Genomic DNA, 26,677 nt, shown 5'->3' with positions numbered 1-26,677 from the left:
TTTAGTTATATAGTGTGCATAATACGAAAATGTGTCAGCTCAGGAGCAGTGGATGAACGATGCTGTGAGTATTTATTCTGAGTGGACCTGGGAGAAATGGTTCAATAACGTGTCTGGGTGAGCTTGCCATTTACCGCAACGTAAAAGGCCTTGATGCAAAAATCTCATGATCGTCTCACTTTCTTATAAATTAGAAAGTACCCAGATGAATGTAATAAAATCCAGTGAAAATTCATGTCTGGAGCATGTTATGTATTATTTTGCTGTTTCATAATGTATGTAATGATAGTCACTCTTTTTAATGTCAATATTTCACCTCCTTGTTATTGTAAGGTGCATAAATAATAATTCAAACTGTGACTGTACTGTATTGATTATTCATATGAGAAATACATATGTATGCATGCTTACAACATTTTTAAATATGACTTAAGTTTTACTGAAGGTTTTGGGGAATATACAATATACTTTTCTCATTTTATGAATAAAAAATACATATTTTACTAAGAAAACACTGCAAAGATAGTCAGTAGAAGACAAATCAATATGTATTGTAAATGGATTTCTTGGATGCAAATTGTTCAAAGGAAGTCCTGACAGTAACGCCATCAACTCAATAAAAAAGTGGACACTTTCTGTGCTGTAATCAATAAGAATGACACTTGACAATTTGATGAAGCACTGTAGGGTTTGAGTGTGCATCAGCGAAAGCAAGTCTTTGCATAAGCTCCCTGACCTCCTTTGTGTTGTCTTTGAGGTGAGTGCCACCTAGTGGTGTGCGGGAAGACATACAGGTGAGATTGAGAACGGGACACCTTATGTATTGGCAATTGTATGCGGGGCCATTTACACTGTTCCAAAATCAGCTATACCTTAATATGGCCAGGGTTTATGCCAAATTCAGGCTTCCTACAGGTGTACCTCAGCCAATATTATAAAAACATTATAAATTCTAACTTTCAGTTACAGACACACATCCAGTCCATAATACAACACAATTAAACCTCCACTTTCTACAACGAAACACACTCATAAAATATAATTAAGTAATATAATATATCATTAAATAAAGAATTTATCATCTGGCTAGCCCTTTCGTCTGATTTGCTAAAACACTTTGTCCGATACCTTATGGCGGAAACTTTGGCTTTGGATGCTTTGGCTGAAGAATATGCCACAAAATATGCATCTTGTAATAAGAGCTCAATCACTTGTGGTCTGCTAAGTGGTGACAAAGGAATACACAGATGCCATGTTACCAGCCATAGGTGGCACAAAACCTGACCTTACTTAAGTGCTAAAATACACGGAAGAGCAATGGGAATGTTGGGTGGCGTTGCATTTGTAATAATAGCAGTACAAATGTGGCTAGTTGTGCTGTTCTCTCTACGTGTTTACTGTCTCTGGTGTTGAACGCAGATAAACAGCCAGCCAAACTGTGTTCATGAGTCGGGAAGTGAGCCTCCTTGCTCCTTTAATGAGGTTTCCAAAACACAGTGGAAGCAGACGAATCAGATGAACAAAAACCCAGACAATGAATAAGGGTAAAACTGTATAAGAAAAAAGAAATGGCCACAGTGAGACTTAAAACTAATCTACTCAGGTAAGTATAATTTAAACTTACAATTTGTTCATTCTCTTAATGTCAGTGTTCTAAATAAACGGTCTACTGATAGCAAATCACACAGTAGCTAACGTATTCATCACAGAAAACAATACAAATTAGCAACATGCTAACGAATGGTAAAAAAAAAAACACTCTATTAACAATCAATTACGTCAAAACAGAATGTTAAACATATGAACAACAATTAACTTACAACTATCGCTTTCTGATGGCTACAGCAGGAAAATCAGTTGCGATAAAAAGAGTGGCCGTTCACTACTGTTGCACCTTCGTTTACAACTGAAAGGAAGGAAACTACTTCCTGTTTTTTCCTCGCTACAACTATAACTGATTCTAATACATACATTTCCATGTGTCTAACGGTCGACTGTGGTGTTACATTTTCTACAGAACAGTGATTAAACAACAAATCAGAACAGGGCAGAACACTATGTGTTCAGTACATTATGGAAGTACACAGCACATGCTGTTGCACATACTGTCATATTATATGACACGTACTTTAACACACAATTCCTACATTATATATCTCTTCATACAGGATGAGTCTTGGTGACTTTTTGTCTGGGGTATTACTTGTAATTATGTATTAGCTAATGCGGTTACATGCTCTCAAAGAGGCTAAGTGTACTTTTAACAAAAGTGTCAGAGTGTCAGGGCTGGTGGCTGGGATAGTTCATCCCTCTCTGGTTAGTGCATCATGCCTGTGTTGTTGTATATTTTTTACCTCATGCTTACAGTAGCTCAACATTCTGCTTACGGTGTATGTGGCGAAGCAGACAGATAATTGTGACAGCGCCATTGTAGGTTTGGCATTGTCATTTGAATTCTTAGTGAGTCCAGTCATGTGAGGAAGGTTAAAACATGTCAATACTGTAATAGCAAATGAGTTTATCCCCTGTTTTGCCCTGTTAATCAGTAAAGGTCTAAAGTGCCCATCACAGCTCCTCATTAAAAGCCCTGAAGAAGTGTCAACCCCCCATTTGTCAATATTTGCCTCTTACTATAGCTCCCTCCCCCACCTTAACAGGGGAGGATGATGGATCGTGCAGTGTTGAGATAAACACTGAAGGACTTTTGAGATGAAAGATTGGTAGGTCAGTTTTTATTGAGTTCCACCATGTGAAACCCATTACAGGCAAAATGCTGTGTTGATTACACTTTTAGTCCTCTACATGTGGTCTATATTCTTTCCTGTATTCCTATATATGTTACCGTTATACAGTATGTAAGGTTGTTGCTGTTGTGTTATTGTTTAATATTATTATTTGTTGAACCCTTTTCTTCAAGGAAACTTAGAGGACACAAGGGCAAAACACAAATGACAAAATAATGATCTGGATGCCAGCAGTATTTCGTAAGTCATAAACTGTATAAATTACGTGCATATCGTAATGCAACAGAGAGTAGGAGTGAGCCAGACCTGTTATAAAAATGCATTTTTATCAAGGAGTAGGTGAAAGTAAAACAACTGATGAATGTACAATACACTTACAGAGAAATTAATGGCAAAATATTTCATTGGTTGTTTTGCAAAAGTGGAGTCTGCACACACAGGCTTAGCAGACCATGATTGTATTGGCTCTCGTTTTAATTTTCCCAGCATTCACCGCAACTTCTCTTTATCTGGCTTTCCTGCCCTGGTTATGTAGTTATTAACCACATCTCAAAACACTTAATCCTGAAAAAACTATTGATTAACGTCAAATGAGTACAGCTCCCCCAAACTTCCCTGTGATCCCACAAGGTCTTAGTATTGAGGATATAGAAGTTGTGCACAAATGTGTTTGTGAAGATTAGAAGGCAAACAGAACACCTGACAAAGCTTTGGAATGCAAGAGTAACCCTTACTTCCCCGTGCATTCCTAGAGGACGGGGGGCTGTCACTGGAGAGGTTCCTCTCTTCGTAAACAATGGGTCCTCAGTCTGCTGAGGACAGATCGTTGTTCGTCCCAAATCAGCCAGCTTCTAAAATAGGGAAATTACACAGCTGTGTATACCAAACAGGTAACATCATTTTGGTCTAAATGGGTAAATGCAGCAGGTGTACGTGTCAGCATTTGTCATGTGCTTCAACACAAAACACATGGCAAAGTAAATATTGCGGCTGTCATGTTGTCACTGCCCACAGTCTAAACCTACATGACCTACATTGTCACAGGTGCCTGAAAGCTGCTTTTTACCTGAGATAATCCACATAGCATTCTCATATCTGGCTATAATCATAGTGGTCTGTGGGATCCAACAACCTGGAGAATACATGACTCAGGGAACCACTTGGATGATCTCAATACTCGTATGTGCATTGTTTCATGGATAGATAGGACATGTTAACAAGAACAACAAGAACGAGAACAAAATAAGAACAAAAAAACCGAGACAAAAAAATCTCATGGCATAAAGAACACCATTATGACGAGACTTGCTCAGCTCAACATGTTTTCAGCTTCTTGAGAAGAAAAAAAGTAACCCGAACCACGCTGAAAAAAAAGTTTAGATGCTTTGTCATCGATTCGTATCCAGTGACAAATAAGTCGTGATTATAAGGGCGGGGCGGCTTAAAAAGAAGACCGGTGGAGCACCTTGTCAGCTGTAGACAACAGGTGTGTTCATTCCTGAGCGCAGCACCGCATCCAACTGCATAGTCGACCACAGAATGAGGAAATACAGACTGACTTACTTCAGGGATCTTATATTTAAAAACACCAATGCAACCGAAACGGTAAGAGCTAAGATTCTCTAATAAATATGCTAAATATATGAACGTGTCACCAATTATATGACTACTTCTATAATGCGACATTACGAAGAATGGTTACTTACAATCGAAATGCATCATTAGGTTCAAGTAGGTTACCTTGACATTTCCTTTGTGAACTCTCCTCTGTTTTCATTTAACGGTTTGAAACTTATACCATAAACAATACAGGGAATTAAAGAAAGAAACCACACGATGGCCGTCTACACGTCTTTCTTCTGTTCATCAGAAATCGGCCGCATGATGCACATGGGTTTTAAAATAAGTTCTATTCCATGTCTACATCTACCGATGTTAAGTGAATGCACAAGAAAGGACAACGCACATGCATGTTAAACATATAGAAACTGCTTATAACTGTTAGACTGCAATCTCTTTACACACGTTTTATTTCTATATATATTTTAAATCCAACATACACAAACACATATATATAATATGTATGTATGTGTATATATATATATATATATATATATATATATATATATATATATATATATATATATATGTTGACGACAGGAACTCTACCGTGCGTATTTTTTCAGGATAAGGAGGTATGTGATCAGCCTGACCCTCATGTCAGCAGTACAGATGAAAACACGGACAGAGGAAACTGGACCAATAAGAGGGAGTACATGCTGTCCATGATTGGTTATGCCGTCGGCCTTGGAAATGTGTGGCGATTCCCGTACTTGACCTACAAAAATGGAGGAGGTGGGGGGCTTCATCTTACTGTTGATCTCAGGGCGCATTTCAATGGATATGTGCATTGACCTGAGCACTGATGCACACTATATGAAAACCAAATTATATCATGTCGTCGTTTGACGTGCAACGTTTGTGATCTTTTCTTAGACGAATAAAAAAAATGGGTATCTTGTCCTTAGTGGTGTGCGACTATAATCGTGCATGGATGTGTTCATGCTATAATGGTTGTTTTTGCTTGACGTATTTTATACTTAATGAGTACCTGCTTTTTATAAGTATGCTGACTTAGGAAAAATAATTCCCTTTTCTGCCTTCAGGGGCATTTCTCATACCCTATACCATCATGCTTGCCGTGGCTGGAATCCCTCTCTTCTTCATGGAGTGCTCTTTCGGGCAGTTCTGTAGCCAGGGCCCTATCAATGCATGGAAGGCTGTACCAATACTGCAAGGTAAGCCATCACCGTGGTCGGTCTAGCGTCGCACCTACACCACAGGGTTTAAGGTTTGATGGGCAATGCTTATATTTTTCAATCCTGTTCTCCCAAAATATGTAAAAGGATAAACAAATGGTAAAATTAAATCAAATTGAGTGGGATTGATTGTCGGTGAAGTAGGGCATTGTATGTGTATACTGTAGGTTACTGTTGCACATTAACCTACCTAGTTATGTTAATTTATTAAAACATTTATTAATGTTTTTTTATATAAAAGGTAAATGAATTAAATTCTTCTTTAAATAAAATGAACTTTCTTTATAACTCTTACACTATTAAAAGCCCTGTTAAAATTGATCCTTAGGGTTGTTTTCACATTTTCTCTTGTGAAGTCTTGTACACCTTACGGCAAAATGTAATGGTAACAAATGCTAAAAAGAAAAGTACGCCTGGGAAAGTGATTCACATTTATGAATGTGCCTTTTTAAGGGACAGTTGACTTTGACCAATTCTTGGAATGGTCAAATCTTGGATTTTTTGGATTTTTTCAAATCATTGACTTGGTAGGGTTTAGAAGGTCATTTTCAAATTGACTCTAGGGCTATGGATGGGGCCATTTTCCTAAGTGGTGTAATGGGTAACCAGAGCCAACTCAGAAGTTAAGAGACTAAAGTTTAAATACATTGATAACCCTTGTGTTAAAGGTGGGTTTGTGTCCTTGATCTATTTTTGTCCACCCCCCCCCCCCCCCCCCAAAAAAAAAAAAAAAAAAAAAACTCAGTTAGCTTGGGAATGTCCTTGAGTAACATAACAAAGGTCTGGTATGCACATTAGCATACAAAAATGGGTCATTCAGTTCACTCATATAAATGCGCTTTGTGTGTCAGGTTGGCTTGGCAATTTTAAGTTCCCCACAAGTGCACCTGCATTTCCTCTATACAGTTTACATGTGATCCCTGCTTTGCATGGCCCAATAAATTGTTTTACGACTCAATCTGAAGTTAATATAAATTGATGGAAATTTTAAACATCTGTATCATCAGTTAAACCCATTAACATGACAGGTGAAAAGGAAGATGTCAGAAGACTGATGTTCCTACACTGGAATAATGGGCTAGTTTTCAAATCAAAGTTTCATACATTGAAATTGTATAAAAACTGTGAATGCCCCACACAACAGTTTTGAAAGATGAGGCTAAAGTATTGTAGGAGGTTTAGTGCCAATGCCCTATATGGGCCTACATCCCTTGGCATTCTAGCCTTGTCATAGAAACTTTAAAAAGTACGGACCAATGATCAGTGTAATGATGAAGGGTACACATAAAGTGTGATCGAGCCAAAAGGATGGCAAGGGCTCTCAAGAAACATTCATCTGGTTCTGTGAATCCTTGAGGAGAAATTAAAAATGTATTTATATTACCCTTTGTTTGTTCTGTCTCACCCACACATAATTAAACACCAGTCCGAGGACTGTTTTCTATGTCCAGTAATCCCCAGACATCACAGTACGTGTCACAATATTGAATATGCATAATATGCTATATATGTGTAAGTATTTTAACGTAAAAATACTTATACAGTATTAACAACTAACTGATCTCTGACTGACACATGCTTGCTCGCAGAAAACGCCCAACTAATGCACACATTCTGATTAGGTTTTCCACACCTGCCTACGTGCACACCCCATTGCACACACGTAGAAACCGTTCATTTCTATAAGTAGACATGATAGTCTTTCAAGTGTTAATCATTAGAGAGGCTTGCTGACATCTCTGTCTCTATCTCTCTCATTGATAGTGAAAGGGAATGTTATGTTCCTGAAGGCACACCCTGTGTCATGCATCCACCCTTACATCCATCCTCATCTCCAGTATGATGTCACATATCATAAGATATGGGCCAGGTGGTCCTGTTTTGTGGTGTCAGTCATCACACCCTGCTATGACATTGTGCATCTTTCCAGAGTGTACTCGGAGAATCTGTGTTGACAGACTTTTTGAACAGTTTTCTCTAAGAGCAGTTCCCCTTCTGATCAGCTTCTGTGTCTTTCATCCTTTGAATTTCCTACAAGATCTCATGTTTTACTTAATCCCAATCTCAAGAAACAAATGTAGCCTGTGTTCTGGTACACATCCCCTGTCCGTAACTGTTTGTTTAAGTCCTGATGACTGGAGTTTCCAGGAGCACATTATGCTGTAAAAGTGGGGAATGCCTGTATATGAAAAACATTCGATCCTGGTCTTGTTTATTTAACTGGTTTGAATGAAAGCTCATAGTTGCTGAATGATACTCATAGGCAAAACATGAACCATTGGTGGACACCAGTTAGCAGAATGGGATTCAGTTAATGCTTGTACAAATGGGTTTGACCACATGGGTTTAAGAATCAGCCCTACAGATCAGCTCAGACACTGTGAGGAGATTTGGTTAAACACAAAGATAAATGTGAGTTAGTGAAATTGTAACTCAATTTTGAATGATTTAAAAGTGTTTCTGTCCTTTTCCAGGTGTTGGGGTCACAATGGTCTTGGTGAGCACATTAGTAGCTATCTACTACAATGTCATTGTGGCATACAGCATCTACTATTTATTTGCGTCTTTCCAATCCCCATTGCCTTGGAGTGACTGTTTTTCTTGGTCAGATGGGAACTGCAGTGTGATGCCAGTAGGTATGTCTACCATTTTGGTCTTTCAACCCTGGTCAACAGACTTACAGTTTTATATTGTGTGTGTGTGTGTGTGTGGAAATTTCCAAACACAGGTGAGTGCAGGCATGTTTCCCATAAAGCAGTGACATAAGTCAATATACAATATAGTGACAATACACTCCAACAGCTATAATACAGTTATAAATACAGGCCAGAGTACAAGGTTCTCCTACATTCCTGTGCAAACCCATCAGTAAAAAGTACCTTTGGTATTTAGTATTCTGTGTACTAATGTTAGATTTATGAAATCAAGGATAATCTTTTCCTTACTACTTCTTGGAGAGCCTATTACTATTACTATACTATTGTTCATGAAAAGTGTTTATAAAGAACAGAATATTGTCTTTGTGAAATAAATATGCAAACAAAAGTCTTCGGTGCATGTTAACCTGGATTATAGCACTATTATATGTTAATTTGGTGATCTTACTGAGTCAGAGGAAACTACAGATGTGCCATGGAAGAATTCAAGTTCTGGAATGGCAAGTTTTATAAGGATACAGTTCCATCATGTATTCCCTCATGAGAAGATTTCAATTATTAGCAATCTTGTATAAAAGAGGAGATTGGCGAGAGAATTTTCTTTATCCACCCTTATAATCAGCCATACTCTGAAACAGAATTTTAGTTTGACATTTGTTGACATAAATGTGGATATTTACCCAGTCATGACTGCCTTTGAGCAGGATCTCGATTCAGAACCCTTAGATATCAATATTGTATGGTGTTTGTTCCTGTTCCCCTTCAGATTTATGCAACGTGACCTCGGGCAATGGGAGCTTTACGGTGGTAAACATGACATGGATAACTGACCTCAATGAAACGTGTCCCGCATCAGACATCATATCTGTTCCAGTGCAAAGCCCTAGTGAGCAATACTGGGAGTAAGTAGTTTATTTTTTATCTCTCTTGGAGGTCACTGAGAATGAAATCATCATATTTTTAAGTGGAATGTAAAGTCATGTTCAGATATATTTTAAGAACTTATTGTGTACAGCTTATCTTGGAGGATTGCACACAGTGTTGAGCTGTCTTTGTTGTTATTGTATAAGGTACTCTAAGTGCAGTAGTAGTTTGTACTCATAAAAAGTAGGCTGGAGGTTTGAATCCCTTTACGGGAACTGTTCCTGTACACTGTGAGAATGTACTCTTGGTGAAACTTACATGTACAAATCCAGCTGAATAAGTGGAGAATATGTAACGTAGGCCATATGTTTCTCTGTAGCCGTCCGCTGATGAAGGCATACACTGATGATTCTGATAAGTCTTTCACTGGCTGAAGTATGGCCAGCCTACATTCAAAGACAATGCTCTGGGTCTGTTCCTTAGCTCAGTGGCTCTGCACCGCTCTGGAGGGATGGACGAGACGGGCGAGGTGGTGTGGCACCTGGCCCTCTGTCTGCTGCTGGGATGGCTGCTGATTGGCGCCTCCCTCTACAAAGGCATCAAATCCTCAGGGAAAGTGAGTGCACCCTGCTGTGATGAGGGAAAGGGCATCCTGCACAAAATAGCTCAGTGTTTGGCCTGAGACACATTGGTTTCAATGTCTCAGGCCAAACACTGAGTCTGTCAAGTGTCACACAAGTCTGTCTTCTGCAAGCGTACAAATGCAGCGTCCCCATCTGGGAATTCAGTCTGCAACCTTTGAACTACAAGCTCTTCAACCACTACACCCCGTTGCCACTGCCATGTTATACTTTGACTGGTAGATAGCACATGTATGACATGGATGATATGTAAAGACATAAGCTATAAGTTGCCCTTGGTGAAAGCACATACATATCATGCATGTCCTGTATCATAAACCTCTGAGTTGTGAGTTCCTGTTACTGAGGAGTTGCTGCCTACCTTTCTCTCTCTGAGGTGGTATACTTCACTGCCACATTTCCCTATGTGGTTCTTCTGATTCTCCTGATCCGAGGGGTCACACTAGAGGGAGCCAGGGAAGGGATCGAGTACTACATTGGCACCCAGTCTAATCTCACCAAGCTCTCCGAAGCAGAGGTCAGTAGCTTCACTAAAATTGGTACACTTCAATGTGGGCAGTGAACTTTGCACTGGGATATTTTCACATGGAGATATGTAGATGGGGGAGAATGGGTTGGAGAGAGGAGGAGGTCAAGATCTAGATAAAAACAGGCTCTTATCTTGCAAAGAAGTGCTAAAAGATGACATACACACCAGACATTATTTAGATGTCATTAGAATTGAATGAGGAAAGCGCTGGCGAAAAAAAGTGACAACTTTCTGGAAGAGACTGGTCTGTAGTGGCTAATGATTTTCAAATGCCTTTGGCCTCAGGTCATCATCCAAAAATGTCTCTTTCGTAAGAAGGCAAATGTATTTCCATTGCATATCTTATTGTATTTCATCATATGATATAAATTTAACATTACATTACATTATTGGTATTTAGCAGACGCTCTTATCCAGAGCGACTTACAGAGCTTACGGTTTTTTACAATGTTATCCATTTGTGCAGCTGAATATTTACTGAGGCAATTGTGGGTTAAGTATCTTGCCCAAGGGTACAGCAGTAGTGCTCTAGTGGGGAATCGAATCAGCAACCTTTTGGTTACAAATCCTGTTCCTTAACCACTATGCTACACTTTAACCCTTCAATAGTTTGGTGTGGGGACAGTATCGCCCTTCTCTGGGAAAACTGCAGTTATCCTGGGTCATCATCATGGTGCTTTAAAACGGATCATTTGTGAATCAAAAATACGTTTTAATAAGTATGAACATTAATAAGCTTAAGGTTATACATGTGGCATCTTATTAATTGAATGGCTTAGATCTGGCTAATATTTGAAATGGTATTTTGACCTGCCATTAATTTTAGTTAATAATTTCTATATAAAATAGAGCTTTGCATAAAAAACAGTACTTAAATATTTGTATAGTTTTGAACAATTGAGTCTGTCTTACATAGCTGTCCTGTGCCAAAAGCTATTGCTTTGCAAACATTCCGGTTGGCATTTCACAAAGAATTTCATGAACTAAACTCAGATATACAAAGCCTTGACCTGCAGTGTCACTCCAGAGCTTTAATGTCAACAATTCAACAATACAATCGATATCAAAAGCAAAAACTCAGAGGAGAGAGAAACTTGCAGTAGTCCTGTGGAATTTGCTGGAATTTCCTTGTTCCTCTGGCACATAGTAAAGAGTGGGTTTTTCAATGTGGTGCAGGTGTGGAAGGATGCAGCCTCGCAGATTTTTTACTCGCTCTCCATCGCTTGGGGCGGGGTGCTGGCCCTGTCCTCCTACAACAAGTTTCATAACAACTGCTACAAGGACTCCATCATCGTCTGTGTCACCAACTGTGGCACCAGCGTCTTTGCTGGCTTTGCCATATTCTCCATCTTGGGCCACATGGCTCACGTGTATGGGAAACCGGTGTCAGAGGTCGCCGAGGATGGTGAGCCCGCTGCACAAACCACATCAAACTTTGAATTTAAGGACCTTTGATAGAATCCAGTCAAAATGATTGACTCTCCTTTTTGTAAAAACCTGAGGCTTTTTCCTAATGGTAGTGGCTTGTCGATCACCCTGAAGAAGGGTCTAAAGAAGAGAGTCCCTGATGATGATGATGATCACTGTTAGTGATATAGTAAATGCACATGAGATGCATATAAAATACAAGAAGTGTAAATATGTTTCTTGCACCTATATAGATCTTAAGGCAGTGATACTATCATGTGTGGAGGTAGTTTAGTAGTTCAGTAGAATTACTATAGCTTATGTGTAAATCTCTGTAATGTCTGATATGTTACATTTGTTCAGGTTTTGGACTGGCTTTCATTGCCTACCCCGAGGCCCTCTCCAAACTGCCAGTGTCCCCGTTGTGGTCCATACTTTTCTTCTTTATGCTGCTGACCCTTGGCCTGGACTCCCAGTTTGCTAGTATAGGTAATGTACACATCACTTTTAATATCACCCTGGCTTCAGCCAACTGCTGTAAGCCTGCAGATTGTGTGAAATTTGTGTGTTAATAGCAGGTCCCGTGTAAATCCCTTCTGAGTGTATACATGGCTAGCTAATTGGGCAAATATGGGCAAAGTGTCAGCACTGTGTCTTTCATGGGGAGTAAATTGTGAGATTGAGGTGCAGTGAACCTATCCCACTGATCAAATGCCCCCCCCACCCCCCACAACAGAAGTCATCACCACCTCCCTTCAGGACAACTTCCCCGGTGTCTTCAAGTCCAGGAGGGGTCACATCACAGTCGTCACCTGCGTCATGCTCTTCCTGCTGGGTCTGCCCTGCGTCACCCGAGTAGGTCCTTTGCAAAGAGGCGGGGTTTGTTTGTGTCGGCTCCTTTTGGTTCCAATTTTACCATATAAGGACATTATGACATTCTGGAACACAACAAAATATCAGAAAATATTTACTAAAGGGATTATTTGAGGTTGAGCACTTTTTTATGTTTGTCTTTGCTATGTCTGCTTTTAGATTAGAATTACATTGTGTAAGTAGTTTTATAAATAAAGGAACCTCAGTCAGGGTAATTTCAGCCTTAAGAATTGAAATCAGTCCTTTTGGTCTGGATAAGACATTCTGCAGTCTAATTTTCATTAAATTTCTATAGTAAAACTTGATACAAGAAAATGCGGAATTGTGAAGCACCCAGAATACGCAGCAGGAAAAATTCTTTAGTGTGCAGCAACAGTCAAACCTTTAGCTGAGAACCAATATGTACAGATTTGTGAAAGCGTTCAAGCTGAGTATACTACCTGGCTAACTGAGCAATTAAGAGCAGAGGTTGGGGTGAAGACGCCTAAAATCAGAGTCATACTATATCTTTCAGGCAGGAATATACTGGGTGACCCTGATGGACCATTTCTGTGGGAGCTGGATTCTTCTGATTGCTGCGGTGCTGGAGCTCATTGGACTGTGCTATATCTATGGTGAATACCGGTCTGGGTGTTTTGGAAATCATTGGTACAGAACCTATTACAAGCTGTACAAGACTCAAGTAAATGCTGGAATGGTGTGGGTCTAATTCTGAATGCTCTTGCAGGAGGGAACCGGTTCATTAAAGACATAGAAATGATGATTGGGGTCAAGAGCTCCCTCTTCTGGCTGTGGTGGCGATCATGCTGGTTTTTCATCTCTCCCTGCGTCCTCATAGTAAGCTGCTGCCCTTTTACTATAGGCATCACGGGTTTGTTGTAGCCATGGTAGCCAGCTGCTTTTGTGCTGCTTTGAAAAGTATATGTTTCTTTACAGTCTAAGAGAGTGACTTAAAAGAGTCTTGGCACTGTTTTCTGTAAAAATAAGACAGGAGGAAAATGTCTGGAATGTGATCTCCACTTTCAAGTTTTTTATTAAAAAAACTTGGAGTTTTTTAAATTATGTTTACATATTCAATGGTTACTTATCAGTACTTTACACCCCTCAGGTCATTCTGGCATGGTCTTTGTCGACCTTCTCCCCTCCCACCTATGGCTCTGTGGTTTATCCCGACTGGGGTGTGTCCTTGGGCTGGTGCATGACGGCCTTCTGCCTTGTGTGGATTCCTATCATTGCTGTCTGGAAGCTGGCAAAGGCTAAGGGTAGCCTGTGGCAGGTGAGGGAATGTCTGCTAGACAAACAGTGTTTTTTTTAGACAAACACAATGAAATGGTCTTCTCAGTGTGTTTGTCTAAAAAGATGTCTTCAGCAAATGTCGAAAAACAGGTGTGTGGTGTGTGACTGGTATGCCCAAATGGGTGTCAGTGTACACCCAATGACTTTTTTGCAGACAAGTTAAAATTAATTTCAAGCTCTGGAATCAGTATGCAAGCTGAGAAATTATTGCAAGGTATGTAATCAATTTCACAGAAAGGCCCAAGGTGTGTGTAAAATAATTTGGATTTAAACTGCTGATATTTGCCTTAGGTGGCTCTTACAATGAATCTGAAAATGTGAGATAACTATTTATTTGTTATTACAAATAACAAATTGTTAGTATTGGAATCTTATCTTATCTAATATTGAAATCTTAGTCTAGTCTAATGACTGCTGTGTGTTTTTCCAGAGGTTTAAAACAGCATGCTCCTCTTCTGAGGACTGGGGACCCTACCTGGAATGCCACCGTGGAGAGCGATACCAGCGCCACAACTTCTATTGGAGGAAGAGTTCTGTGAGCCAGCCAGACACAGATGTGTGTGTCATCACAAATCTACACAGCATCAAGCTGTAACCCCTCCATGAATCACATTTTAGAGTGAATGAATGGAGGATTGTGTGCCATGTGCGTGTCTGTGGGTACAAGTGTGTGTGTTTGTGTGGATGTAATGTAATGTGAGCTTTTAAATGTTTTGGCTGAGGGAGGCTGAACAGCAGTATATTTACCAAGTCCAGCTTTGAGCTGGAATATGTATGTATCATGAAGAGATTAGGTTTTGATTGGAATTTTGAAACTAGCATCTTGAATAGTGTGTGGCATTGAATTAGGATCTTAAGTGGATCTCTCATACTGAAAGTGAATTTGTGACAGTGGTCAAGATTGCCACATCATTGCTTTAATAGTTGTATTGATTTTTAAATTTTTTACGCTTTGATATTGAACCCTCTTTTCTCTACAGTGGCCTTGTGTTTTAGTCTCCAAGTATTTTAGTCATTTCAGCACAAATGTGGTCCTGACCATTTTTAATCTTTAGTATTTTTAAACTTTAAAAATACTTTTTAAAGTATTTTACGCTGTTGATTTTAAACATGATGCAATATACAATATATGTATAATTAAGAATAGGTTTACTTGTTATGTCATGAATATAACAAATACTGAACCAGGTTTACTGTGTGTTATCTGTTAGTGTGATTGCCAGTAAATAATGAGTTGGTTCTGAAGTGTGTGATTACTGGATGAGTTACTGACATGTTTAAGTCAGGAAGACATTTTTCCTGTTTTTTTTATTGTGAAATTTGTCAAATGTACCAAACATCAGTATACTATTTAGATATGCATAGCTTGAAATGTGGGAAGGTTTATTTCTGAACCTAGATTAAGTCAAGCACATACAGAGAATTTTCAATAAAACTTGAAGCGCAAATGGAATCTTTTGTGTGCATGTGATTTGACAGTTTGAGAGAATTGCATGTTTTTAGTGTCAAGGTATGTAAAGAATGGACATATATAATGACAAAATTGTGTCCTTTTGCAACTTGACTCCTCCAAGCATTTGATTGTCTTAGCCCGTGATACTCGTTGACCACAATTCAGAACCTGTCATGTCTGTCATTGCATAATCTTTCAGCACATATTGCTTAATGCTTCAGTTCAGTATATTACACTTGATTGATTTTTCGAGGAAAGAAGATGATATTGAATGCCAGCAAACATTTGCCACACAAGTGTGAATTGCTCAAGTCACGTGTATGTGCTTATTGTTTAATGATTTGTTATATATAATCAGATGAGCCATATATAATATAATAGATAATATAATATAATAGATGAGCCAAATATAATGAGCCATATGGACCAAACAGGTCTGCATGGAAAGCTGTTCCTTTATTGCAGAGTGGAATTTGAGATAACTGATATGTGAAAGTGGAAGTTCCCCAGGACAGGGAGATGATTGAAGAGATGGGAAGAGAGTAAGTTTAGGCTCAGCTGCAGCAGGAAGAGATGAGGTCAAAGACCAGGCTGGAAGTGCTGTAAATAGGTCTGTCCCCGGTTGCACTTGTAGTACTGGTTCTTGTTGGTGACCCCAGTGTAGAGTCCGTTGGCCTTTCCAGCACAGAAACCACTTCCCACACTACTGCTGCCACTGCCATCAGCCTTAGACACGGCAGCCTGATACACCAGGAGAGAGAGAAATTATGGTGATGATAATAGCTTGCAATTGTCTTGCATTTGAAACCAAACTGAAATAACATCACTACAATTTAGGCAGTGGATGTCAAAATGCCTCTACTGTTGCACCGTGATCATTATAAATCATCACAGGTGAGCTTCTGACTGCTGACTTTATGGTGGGGTGTTTCTAATAGCAGCTTGGTAGGAGATTGCAAGAGCTTTAAGGCAGAGGGGCTGTTGCTTTGGTATTTAAACACAGTTGAACAAGTGTTTGTTCATCAAAATTATACAGCTGTGTGCTAGTGGATAGTTATATCGCTGCTCACTCCATAGTGAGATTGGAAAAATAACTATTAACTGAAAGGCAAAGTTTTATTTTTGTTTTTGTTTTGCTTATATGCAGTGTGTTCATTTCTGGTTTGGGGGATCTGTTTCTTGAACTGGTTTTATTCCCTGATCCATACATGCAGCAACAAATTAACAGAAAAAAAGACTGAGACATGTATAGAGAAACTTGGCACTCACCCTGGCCGGTTCCCAGGCCACTCTTCAGGGTGTTGATCAGAGGGTATCTGCCCTGGCCGCAGAAGGTTCCAGTAAAGTCGTCCATGTCCAGAGTCCACACCATGGCACCTCCAAACTGGTTCTGCTTCAGCCATTGAATCTGTGGGGATGAATAGAGAGAGAGACCAACCCCTCTGTGTCAAATGGTTGGGATGCATTGGTATGTCACTCAAGATACCAATTCAACAGTACCACAGAGAAATTGAAATGTTCTATATTTTAACAGGCTAACCTTTTTGGGTTTCTAGTGGGATGATTAGCACTGACCTCCTAAATTCAATTTGAAAGATTGGAAACGTACCAGCCTGAGCTCTTGCCTTTTCTGATACTTGCCTTGATCTGAAAGCTCTTCAGATTGTCATAGCCGACCCAGATGTTCTGGCTGTTGTAGGCATAGGGGACGTCCTGGGCAGAGTCCCAGGCCTGAGTGGCACCCTGCTTCAGGAAGGTGCAGATCTGGAGAAGGAGGAGCCCAAGGTTACAGCCAGCACTTTGGGATGAAACAGGGACACAAGAGCTTGTCATTCACAAAGAATGTGACATTACAGTTTTGTGACTCACCTCATAGTAAGCCAAGAAGCCAGCCTGTTTAGTGTAGGCCCCAGCAGGTCCAGGGCCAACAGTTGGGGCTCCCACCCCAGTGTTGGAGGAGCTGGCCAGTTTGAAGGTGTGTCCGTAGGTGGGGAATCCAACCAGCAGTTTCTCAGCAGGGGCACCATTGCTCTTCCAGTACTTCATGGCATAGTCCTGAGAGGGATATGTTGGAGGGTATCAAAAACATCACCATAAGATTATTATTGCCTTTGTGGACACTGTTCCTTTATTGCAGAGCATATGCAGAGCTTATTCAAAAAAGCAAACAGACACACACCACATTGAAGTAGATGTGATCACCATAATCAGCAGGTCCTCGGTACAGAGGGCTGTTTTCACCAGTGTTGTGCTCCCAGGTGCCGTGAAAGTCATAGGTCATGACATGTATGTAGTCCAACACCCTGTGGGAAAATGAGAATTTTGGGATTTGGAGTTCATTATTGTGCGAGTGAATTAAAGAGCAGCTGTGGATTCAGGCAGATGGATGTGCAGAAGGAGAGGACTCACTGTCCAATCTGAGAAATCTGGTAGCCAGAGTCAATAGTGCCTTTGCCAGCAGAAACAGCAGCTGTCAGCATGAGACGAGGGCGGTTGGTCTGCTTGCCCTCAGCCTTGAAGGCGGCCATCAACTCCTGGGATCCAAAGACAGCTCAGTCAGTTGGTTGCAGCCATAACGTGCTATGTGTTGTATCAACAATTTTTGTGTGTGATGTCTCCGTATTGGCCACCGTGGTGGTCCTGTTGTGTGTGTTGCTGATATCCCACCTGCACCAGGATGGTGAAGAGCTGCTTGTCCCCAGAGCCGGGGAACTCCCAGTCAATGTCCAGACCATCAAACTGGTACTGCCTCAGGAACGTTATGACGGAGGTGATGAAGGTCTGACGGGTGGCAGAGCTGGAAACCATGGCACTGAACCTGAGTCACGAGAGAAGAGAGTGAGGAAGATACAGGGATGAATGGAGGAACAAATAGATTGAGGTATGAAGTTGGGAAAGGATTGAATTAGTGAATGAGGGAGGGAGTGGGAGTGAGCGAGGTGAGACAGTAAGTAGGTGAGGGAATGTGAAAAGGAATTAGAGGACAGCAGATGAAGGTGGACAGTATGAGAGTTGGTAGTGAGACAAAGTAAGTGAGAGAGTTAGGCAAAGAATAGATGGATAAGTACTGAGGGAAGTTAGAAAGTGAGGATGGACAGAAGGATGTGAAGGGGGCAGTGGGCAATGGACAGGGGCTATCTCATGAAGGGCTTACTTTGCCGTCCCAAAGCCTCCCCCACCAACAGCTAGGAGGGTCTTCAGGTTGCTGTTCCTGTTGGAGAGACACTTCTGAATGAGTCAATGTTGATAGTAGGGCATATTTCAAAATAACCTATGCACCCATTGTGATGAAGTCTTCTATATGATTTCAAACACCCATGTGATTGGAATTCAAAGATTCCCCTGCTATGTGACACTCACTGGTTCTTCAGGGCCTGGAACTCCCCGTAGAGCTTCACGTCGTTCCACTCGTAGGTCTGGATCTCATTGTTGTTCATGCCGGCAAAGGCATAGATCAGGTGGTCACAAAGGCATGGGTCAATATCAGTGGGGAGGTACTTCGCAGCTCCTGGTCTGTACTGCCCCCAGTTGGTGAAGTAACAAGACAAGATGTAGGAGGATCCTGGAGTATGAAGAGTTGATGAAAGGTTGAAGATGACTTACAAAACCCTTGTAGAATGTTTTTAAGGTGGTAACTGTGCAGTAAACTGGTCTATGTAAAGAGGAATGTTTCCTCAAGCTGTTTTAATTAACCTTTTCTTAGTGTAATGTCTGCTTTGCTCTGAATAATTAATCTGTTAATTATTCTGTTCACCTCATTTATAACATTAGTTAAGTTATGGATGTCAGTACGCAGTCTGCCTAGTAGGATGGAAGGAGTTCACTACATGGGTGTGGGTGTAAGTGCAGGTGTATCTATACAGTATGTGTTGGAGACAGGGCAGGTCTATATGTAGAGAAGGCTTACCCAGCTGCATTTGCAGCAGGAGAGTGATTCCTTTGGGGGACAGGGAGACAAATGTTACAATTAGAGGATAAGTCATGAAAAGACTCTGTACAGTGAAATATTGAAGAAGTTTATATTAGCAAAATTACTACAGCGTATTATAGGTTTCACAGTGAAATCATTTCCATGCAGACTTCTGATGACTAATTTTTCCATAAGGTTTAAGCTATGAACACTGTTCATTGTGCAAAATGTCACTTCAGTGTTGCATTGTGTAGAGTATGTAAACAAAATATGTTTAATATTTAACCACCTTGCCTGACAAAGATTAGTAGATGGATCAAGAGCTCTAATTAATTTTATTACAATGTGCCAGCACAGTTAAATACTACTACCGTATATAAAAATACAGTACTTGCTAAATATGCCATATTGATGAAAATGCTATTTAATTGAGTACAATTAAGGTAATTGAGTACACTTACCAACACAGATCAGTAGCTTGCCCATGCTTGCCTCTGTACAACAAATTGTGGGCAGCTCTCTTCTTATATAGTGTTGAGCCCCAAGATTATTTCTCTTATCTATTAATCACCCTTCTCCCTGTTTGTTCAGGATCCTTTGATATTAAATCTTGAAAGCACAACCATCCAATCAGCAGAATATGGAACTGTTTGTTTGGGCGGAGTGTTCCCTGCTCTTAGATTGACAGTCTGATAAACTTGATTTGTCCTTGAAGTAAAATATACCTAGTTGACATTCCAAAAAATTCTGTTAAGGGCAGAAATGGTTTTCTCTCTGAGCACATACATTTATTATTTATCAATACCACTGTTGTTGACTTTTGACATAAACAATTTTATCTAACAGTCTTAGCAACAGGAATATTTCATATTTTAAAATGATGATCATGTAGATTAGTGTTGTACAGGACGTCCCTATTTGCTGTTCATAACCTCTTGGTAGTGCCCTAATGTAATTTTGAACGAATTGTTGCTTGGTCATGTCCTCTGGCAGTTACAGTTCATGTCACTGCTTTCAATTTGGGCACTTTATTCAAATTAATATGCCTCCAAATGCACGATGAGCAGAACTTTGAAATTCATCATAGATGTCTTCAGCCAATAGTTATGTAATTGCCTGTGCAAACTACTCCTGCAATATTTGCTGTTAAGTGTTTCATGTGCGTTTGGGTCAACTCAAATTCTTTTAATCTCTGCCAGCAAAAAAGGTAGGCAGTTAAGCCTTAAGGCAAGCCCTTTCTCCTGTCCCACAGAAGAACACTGCGCAGGAATGTTGATTATATAACATTCATTTAGTCTGCAAATTATATATAAATTATATAAGTGGCTGAATCACATGGTTTTTCAATAATATTTTATATACCACATTTTCTCATCAAAATTCAATCATCACACACTTGCTTAATCATGAAATAATTTGTAAAGGTTTATATGTTACATTTCTGTGAAATGTGAATAGGCATTGACCATTGCCTAGGTCATGCAGTACAGTTTAGTGGCCATATTGTATGTGGCAAATGTATGCTAACTTCATTAAAAGCTATATTTCATGAGTATTGCTTCAACAATCCTTTAAAAAAGGATCATCATGTCAAAACCGTTCTTATATCTGAATTTAAAAATACTGGCTTACATGGGATGGTGTCCATATTGCTTATAGTGAATATTCATTGGACACAAGCAAAACCCTGCCAGACTGGTGACTTGCATAACTCTTTAAACACTGGTAGTCAGTTCATAATGTGAAAAACCCCATAAGTGGAAGTTATAATTAGTTTAATTAGGTATAATTACATAATGATGTATATAGGGAATAAAGGGGTTGACAAAATAATGGAGACACCAAACAATTGAGTAGTTATTGATGAAAAATGAGTTTGGCTGCCTTTTGTCCTCAGAACAGCTTCAATTCATGTTGGAATGTTGTTTTGAAGTTTTGAGCTGTTGTAAATCTGTTTTAAAGCTGTTGTAAAGGGATTGTAAATCTATTCTGTACTTGATGTCCCAGAACTTTCCATAAAAGCAGGCCTATTCAAATAGCGGCCTGGGGGCCGGGTCCAGTCTGCAAAGTAATTTGTGCTGGCCCTTTAAGTAATTCTTTCCAACTAATTAAACGAAAAATAAAATGATTCTGGTTTATAATCTATATATGATCCTGCATCAGAATTATTCCTGTTTGTCCTGCTTCAATCAATGTAAACAAGTGATCCCTGGCTGACACAAACTGCCGCGTTCTCCTCTCGTCTAATGTCTCGTCTCTAAACCTTCCAATCATTATGATCTCGGCTGTACCCAGTGCGCTCTCTCGGAACCTGTCCCTAGCTAGTATTACCACCAAAATGTCGCTTTCTACTTTTAAAAAGTAAAACTTTGACACAGAAAACAGGCAATTTAACAGAGATGCGTGTGTTCATCTCAGTTGGTTCAAGGCCCATGTCTTTACTGTACAATGAGTATCAGTGACAAAAGAATATAACTTGGGATGACGTTTCATGACAAACCATGCTAACTGCGACACGACATTTCCACTGGGTTTTGATACTCATCGTTAGAAGATTCGAGGGCTAGTCTCCCGTTACAAGCAAAGACGTAACACCATGTTTTGTGCATTTACAGAGCAAGAGAGAGCTACATTTGCATAGCTATGACAGCAATGGATATTAGCCAAAAAAAGGCATCTTATGAATGTGGAGATTGTCAAGGAGTGTATGTCAGCATGAGTCAAAGAGGTAGTTACTGATGAGAAAACCTGAAACAGCATGACTGATTCGATGAAAAAATTATCAGACATCTCAGCCATAAGGAGAGTGGAGGTCCTTACATCCGATGTCTTTGAGACTCTTTTGGACAGACTGAGAAAGGCCGAGGTGATGTCCCTTGCCATGGATGAATCAACCAATAAGAGCAATGTAGTACAGTTGTGCCTGTATGTTAGAACCCTAACCCAAACCCTAGCCCTAACCCTAACCCTAACCATAAACTCTAACCTTAATGCTAACCTATCATATCCCTAACCCTGACATAAAGGTTTAATGGTGTTTACATCTGGTAATTGGGGAGGCCCAACCTTATCCACCACAGCGGATGGTGTCTCGCCACCTGAAGCTAAACCTAAGACTGAGATGCTTTACATTCCTTCTAGGTCAACCCCATTTCAAGACATCTCCCTCAGTCTAGAAATTTCAAGATATTTCACTGTTGCAGTGATGAGTCGGGCATGCTGATTCATTTTGTACAACATCCAAAGGATGTTCTACACAGCTCCCAGCTCAGGCCCTGGTACTCTCATGCCTATTATGACTCCCTCCTTGCTTGTCTGCCCACCTGTGCCATCAAACCCCTGCAGCTAATCCAGAATGCAGCAACACAACTTATCAACAATCTCCCTAAATGTAGTCAAGTCACACCCCTCCTCACATCACTTCACTGGCTTCCTGTTCTGGGTCGCAACAAATTAAACACCTTGGTACTGGCATACAGGACGGTGAAATGGGACAGCCCTCTCAAACCTACAGTCCTGCTCCAACTTGTACGTACTGGCCAAATTCTGCCCAGACTCTCATAGTACTTTCAAATGTTATACATATGAATTTGTCTCAATAATTTTATGTATCTAGCGTATATTTTTGGAGGGGAGCTTTTGAGGGTGCTAGCAACATCTAGCTCTCAATGAAACAAGGTATCAATTTGCTAATGCAACCACCATCTTTCCACTCTCTACCGAGTTCAATGATGCTGTGTAAAAGTAATTCAGAGCAAGTGTCATGGATGGAATGGGTTTCTTATAACTTATAACACTGCACCTTGATTTGACAGCTAGGAAATCTCATTAAAATGTCACATGCTGGCATCAGTGACATGTACTGTCAGCAAAGAAGTATGAAAAGCTCCTCCTCATGAAAATATTCTAGATGTAGGACAAGTCACCTTGTAAAAACAGGTTATTAAACACAGCCAGTGAACCAGTGAAACACAAGGATCAAGGGGGTTTGGTTTGAGTTTTTTTTTATTAGACACTGGTATTTCAGATTGCAGGTGGTCTAGGACTTGGACTTGCCTGGAGGCAAGAAAATGATCAAGAAGATCCGAACAGTTGGAAGGGAGGAAATTTAGGCCCAAGTGCAGCAGGAGCAGCTGGGGTCAAAGACCAGGCCAGCAGCACAGTTCTTCACATAGGTCTGGCCCTGGTTGCACATGTAGAAGTGGTTCTTGTTGGTGGGGTCAGGGTAGACTCCGTTGGCCTTTCCAGCACAGAAACCACTTCCTCCACTGCTGCTTCCTCCACCACCAGGCTGGGGCTGGGGAGGCGCAGGAGGGGCCTGGGTGACGGGAGGCAGGGGGTCGGTGCGAGCACTGCAGCCTGGGAAACCAGAATAGTAACAAAGGGAAATGTTACAGTGATGATAGAGGCTTTCATTTGCAACCCATCTAATAAACAATAATATGTGAGGAGTACATTTTTCTGCTAAAAAGTATCATTTCTGTAACACGATAAACAGACAGACAGACAGACAGATAGACTCACCCTGGCCGGTTCCCAGGCCACTCTTCAGGGTATTGATCAGAGGGTATCTGCCCTGGCCGCAGAAGGTCCCGCTGAAATCATCCAGGTCCAGACTCCACACCATGGCACCTCCAAACTGGTTCTGCTTCAGCCACTGAATCTGTCGGGGGTGTTAGGGAGGAGGGAGAAGAAGATTAACCTTAATTGAACTCATCAATTATTCTTGATTGTCTTTGAAGGGTACTAATTGATCTGTTACTGCTGGCTGTCTCTTTCACTTCCCATATGTTTTAGTGACTTAGAAAATATAACATGGCACAGTGATCCCAGTGTAAGCGTGTCTGGGCTCCTGTCTTTTCTGACACTTGCCTTGACCTGGAAGCTCTTCACATTGTCGTAGCCGACCCAGACGTTCTGGCTGTTGTAGGCATAGGGGACATCCTGGGCAGAGTCCCAGGCCTGAGTGGCACCCTGCTTCAGGAAGGTGCAGATCTGGAGAAGGAGGAGCCCAAGGTTACAGACATCACTTTGGGACAAACCAGAGGGACACAAGAGCTTGTCATTCACACAGAGTGTGACATTACAGTTTTGTGACTCACCTCATAGTAAGCCCAGAAACCAGTCTGTCTAGTGTAGGGTCCAGCAGGTCCAGGGCCAGCAGATGGGGCTCCCACCCCAGTGTTGGAGGAGCTGGCCAGTTTGAAGGTGTGTCCGTAGGTGGGGAATCCAACCAGCAGTTTCTCAGCAGGGGCACCATTGCTCTTCCAGTACTTCATGGCATAGTCCTAAGATATGTTGGAGGTTAGTCAAAAAAACATCAGCACCCATTTTGCCAGATGACTTTTAATGCATTAAAGTGATCTAGGGGATGTAGGGCTTGTTTATAGAAGCAAATAGACACTCACCACATTGAAGTAAATGAGATCACCCTGGTCAGCAGGTCCTCTGTACAGGGGGCTGTTCTCACCAGTGTTGTGCTCCCAGGAGCCATGGAAGTCATAGGTCATGACATGGAAGTAGTCCAGGACCCTGTGGGATGAAGAGGAGGACTATGGGATGTGTAGTTAACTAGTGTGTTAGTGCATTGTAATTGGTGGGTGGACTCAGGCAGATTGAGGAGAGGGAGTACTCACTGTCCAATCTGAGCAATCTGGTAGCCAGAGTCAATAGTGCCTTTGCCACCAGACACAGCAGCTGTCAGCATGAGACGAGGGCGGTTGGTCTGCTTGCCCTCAGCCTCGAATGCAGCCATCAATTCCTGGTATCCAAAGAGAGAAATATTAGTCTGTTGCAGCACTAACTTGGGATGCATTTTGAAAACTGGTTGAATCTATGATTCATGATGTCTCAGTATTGGCCACGGTGCTGGTTGGTCCTGATTGCTGATATCCCACCTGCACCAAGGTGGTGAAGAGCTGCTTGTCCTGAGGAGGGCTGCCCCTGGAGCCAGGGTATTCCCAGTCAATGTCCAGACCATCGAACTGGTACTGCCTCAGGAACTTGATGACGGAGGTGATGAAGGTCTGACGGGTGGCAGAGCTGGAGACCATGGCACTGAACCTGAGTCATGAGAGAAGAGAGTGAGGGAGAGACAGTGATAAATGGAAGAATAGACAGAGAGAGGGTGTATGAAGTTGTGTGGGGGTTTAATCAGTGAATTAGCAATGGAATGGGAATGAGGGAATAAGTAAATAAGAGAGAGAGTGAAAAAATGAGTGGGAGCAATTAAGGAAGGGTTAGAAAGATGAATGAATGAGAGAGGGGGTAGTGAAACAGTAAAAAGTGAGTGGGTTAGGTAGTGAGAGAATAGAGGGAGAAGTACATATGGAGATTATGAAGTGAGGAAGGGACAGATGGATGTGAAGAGGATGGGGGATCAATTCAGGGAGGCTGCCTCATAGAGGTTTTGTCAAATGAAACCCCTCTTGAGGAGCATGCTTACTTTGCCGTTCCAAAGTTCCAGCCACCAATGGCCAGGAGGGTCTTCAGGTTGCTGTTCCTGTTGGAGAGACACTTCTGAATTAATGAGATGTTCATGGTAGGGTTTACTTCTAAATAACATCCATTATGATGTAGTCATCTAAATTATTTCAAACTCCCATATGCTTGGAATTCCCCTGCTATGTGATACTCACTGGTTCTTCAGAGCCTGGAACTGGCCATAGAGCTTCACATCGTCCCACTCGTAGGTCTGGATCTCATTGTTGTTCATGCCGGCAAAGGCATAGATCAGGTGGTCACAAAGGCATGGGTCAATATCAGTGGGGAAGTATTTCCCAGCTCCTGGTCTGTACTGCCCCCAGTTGGTGAAGTAACAAGACAGGATGTAGGAGGATCCTGCAGGGTAAAAGTTAAAAAAGGTTTGTCTAAGGGAATCCTTGCAAATGTTTTAAGGTACTGATCCTTCAGTAAATCTCCCTGCCAATTAAGACATTTGCACTTTGTACAATGCATGTAATGTTTTTCAGGTGGTTTCCATGGTGCAGCCAATGCTGTAGTCTGAGTAATGTTCTGTCACTTGATGATTGGCCGCATAACAGGAGCAGTTGTGACTGAAATTATTACACAATGGAATGCATACACTAGGATGGATAGAGATATAGAAATGCAGTTCCCCACATGGGAGTAGATGTAGATTGAGGCATACATGAACATATTGGAGTAGTAGATGTAAGGATGACTTACCTAACTGCACATGCAGCAGGAGAGTGATTCCTGTGGGAGACAGGTAGGGGGACACATTGCACTTTCAGCATATCAAGAGAAAGTCAAACGGCTCCTCTTGGTTTACTGGCTTATTTTATTGGGAAATTTCCAGATATTCAATTATCTGTCTTACAGAGACAGATCATTTCATTGCATCCCTTTGATTCTCTTTCAATACTCATTCAAACCCACACTAAATACTCTTTTTACAGATAGTCCTTGGCTCAGAATGGCAGTTTGGTGACACTCCAATTTAAGCGGTAAAAATGTACATA

At 41.0% G+C, this 26,677-nt stretch overlaps 2 protein-coding genes and 1 pseudogene across 2 annotated transcripts; 1 reads left to right on the top strand and 2 right to left on the bottom strand.

Moving 5' to 3' along the window:
- The first annotated feature begins 4,283 nt into the window (after nt 1-4,283).
- On the top strand, nt 4,284-14,425 carry slc6a14 (solute carrier family 6 member 14). The gene is made up of 14 exons (XM_036530768.1): nt 4,284-4,349; nt 4,931-5,099; nt 5,411-5,542; nt 8,038-8,199; nt 8,987-9,122; nt 9,568-9,700; nt 10,102-10,242; nt 11,431-11,659; nt 12,025-12,150; nt 12,398-12,516; nt 13,049-13,148; nt 13,262-13,371; nt 13,643-13,810; nt 14,261-14,425. Exons 1-14 carry the CDS (start codon nt 4,284-4,286, stop codon nt 14,423-14,425), a joined length of 1,956 nt encoding a protein of 651 aa, XP_036386661.1.
- Nucleotides 14,426-15,837: 1,412 nt separating this feature from the next.
- Nucleotides 15,838-19,679, bottom strand: LOC118778965 (annotated as a pseudogene).
- A 3,622-nt stretch (nt 19,680-23,301) lies between these two features.
- Nucleotides 23,302-26,025, bottom strand: LOC118779062 (acidic mammalian chitinase-like). The gene is made up of 8 exons (XM_036530923.1): nt 25,832-26,025; nt 25,091-25,256; nt 24,830-24,954; nt 24,602-24,725; nt 24,296-24,481; nt 24,060-24,188; nt 23,706-23,850; nt 23,302-23,552 (listed from the first exon to the last, which is right to left on the bottom strand). The coding sequence occupies exons 1-8, from the start codon at nt 25,906-25,908 to the stop codon at nt 23,302-23,304; spliced, it is 1,203 nt and encodes a 400-aa protein (XP_036386816.1). The 5' UTR covers nt 25,909-26,025.
- Between the last annotated feature and the right edge of the window lie 652 nt (nt 26,026-26,677).

The sequence above is a fragment of the Megalops cyprinoides genome, chromosome 6 (genome assembly GCF_013368585.1).
Source record: "Megalops cyprinoides isolate fMegCyp1 chromosome 6, fMegCyp1.pri, whole genome shotgun sequence".
Classification (NCBI taxonomy): domain Eukaryota; kingdom Metazoa; phylum Chordata; class Actinopteri; order Elopiformes; family Megalopidae; genus Megalops; species Megalops cyprinoides.
This window is presented reverse-complemented; position numbering and strand designations above follow the sequence as displayed.

What these genes read in the sequence shown, in the direction of transcription:
- slc6a14 (XM_036530768.1), top strand. Translation starts at nt 4,284, where the DNA reads ATGAGGAAATACAGACTGACTTACTTCAGGGATCTTATATTTAAAAAC. An exon ending in CCTAGTGAGCAATACTGGGA is followed by an intron (nt 9,123 to 9,567) that starts GTAAGTAGTTTA and finishes TCTGTTCCTTAG; the next exon opens with CTCAGTGGCTCTGCACCGCT. An exon ending in CTAAGGGTAGCCTGTGGCAG is followed by an intron (nt 13,811 to 14,260) that starts GTGAGGGAATGT and finishes GTGTTTTTCCAG; the next exon opens with AGGTTTAAAACAGCATGCTC.
- LOC118779062 (XM_036530923.1), bottom strand. Translation starts at nt 25,908, where the DNA reads ATGAACAACAATGAGATCCAGACCTACGAGTGGGACGATGTGAAGCTC. An exon ending in TCTTCACCACCTTGGTGCAG is followed by an intron (nt 24,955 to 25,090) that starts GTGGGATATCAG and finishes TTTGGATACCAG; the next exon opens with GAATTGATGGCTGCATTCGA. An exon ending in GTTTCTGGGCTTACTATGAG is followed by an intron (nt 24,189 to 24,295) that starts GTGAGTCACAAA and finishes CTCCTTCTCCAG; the next exon opens with ATCTGCACCTTCCTGAAGCA.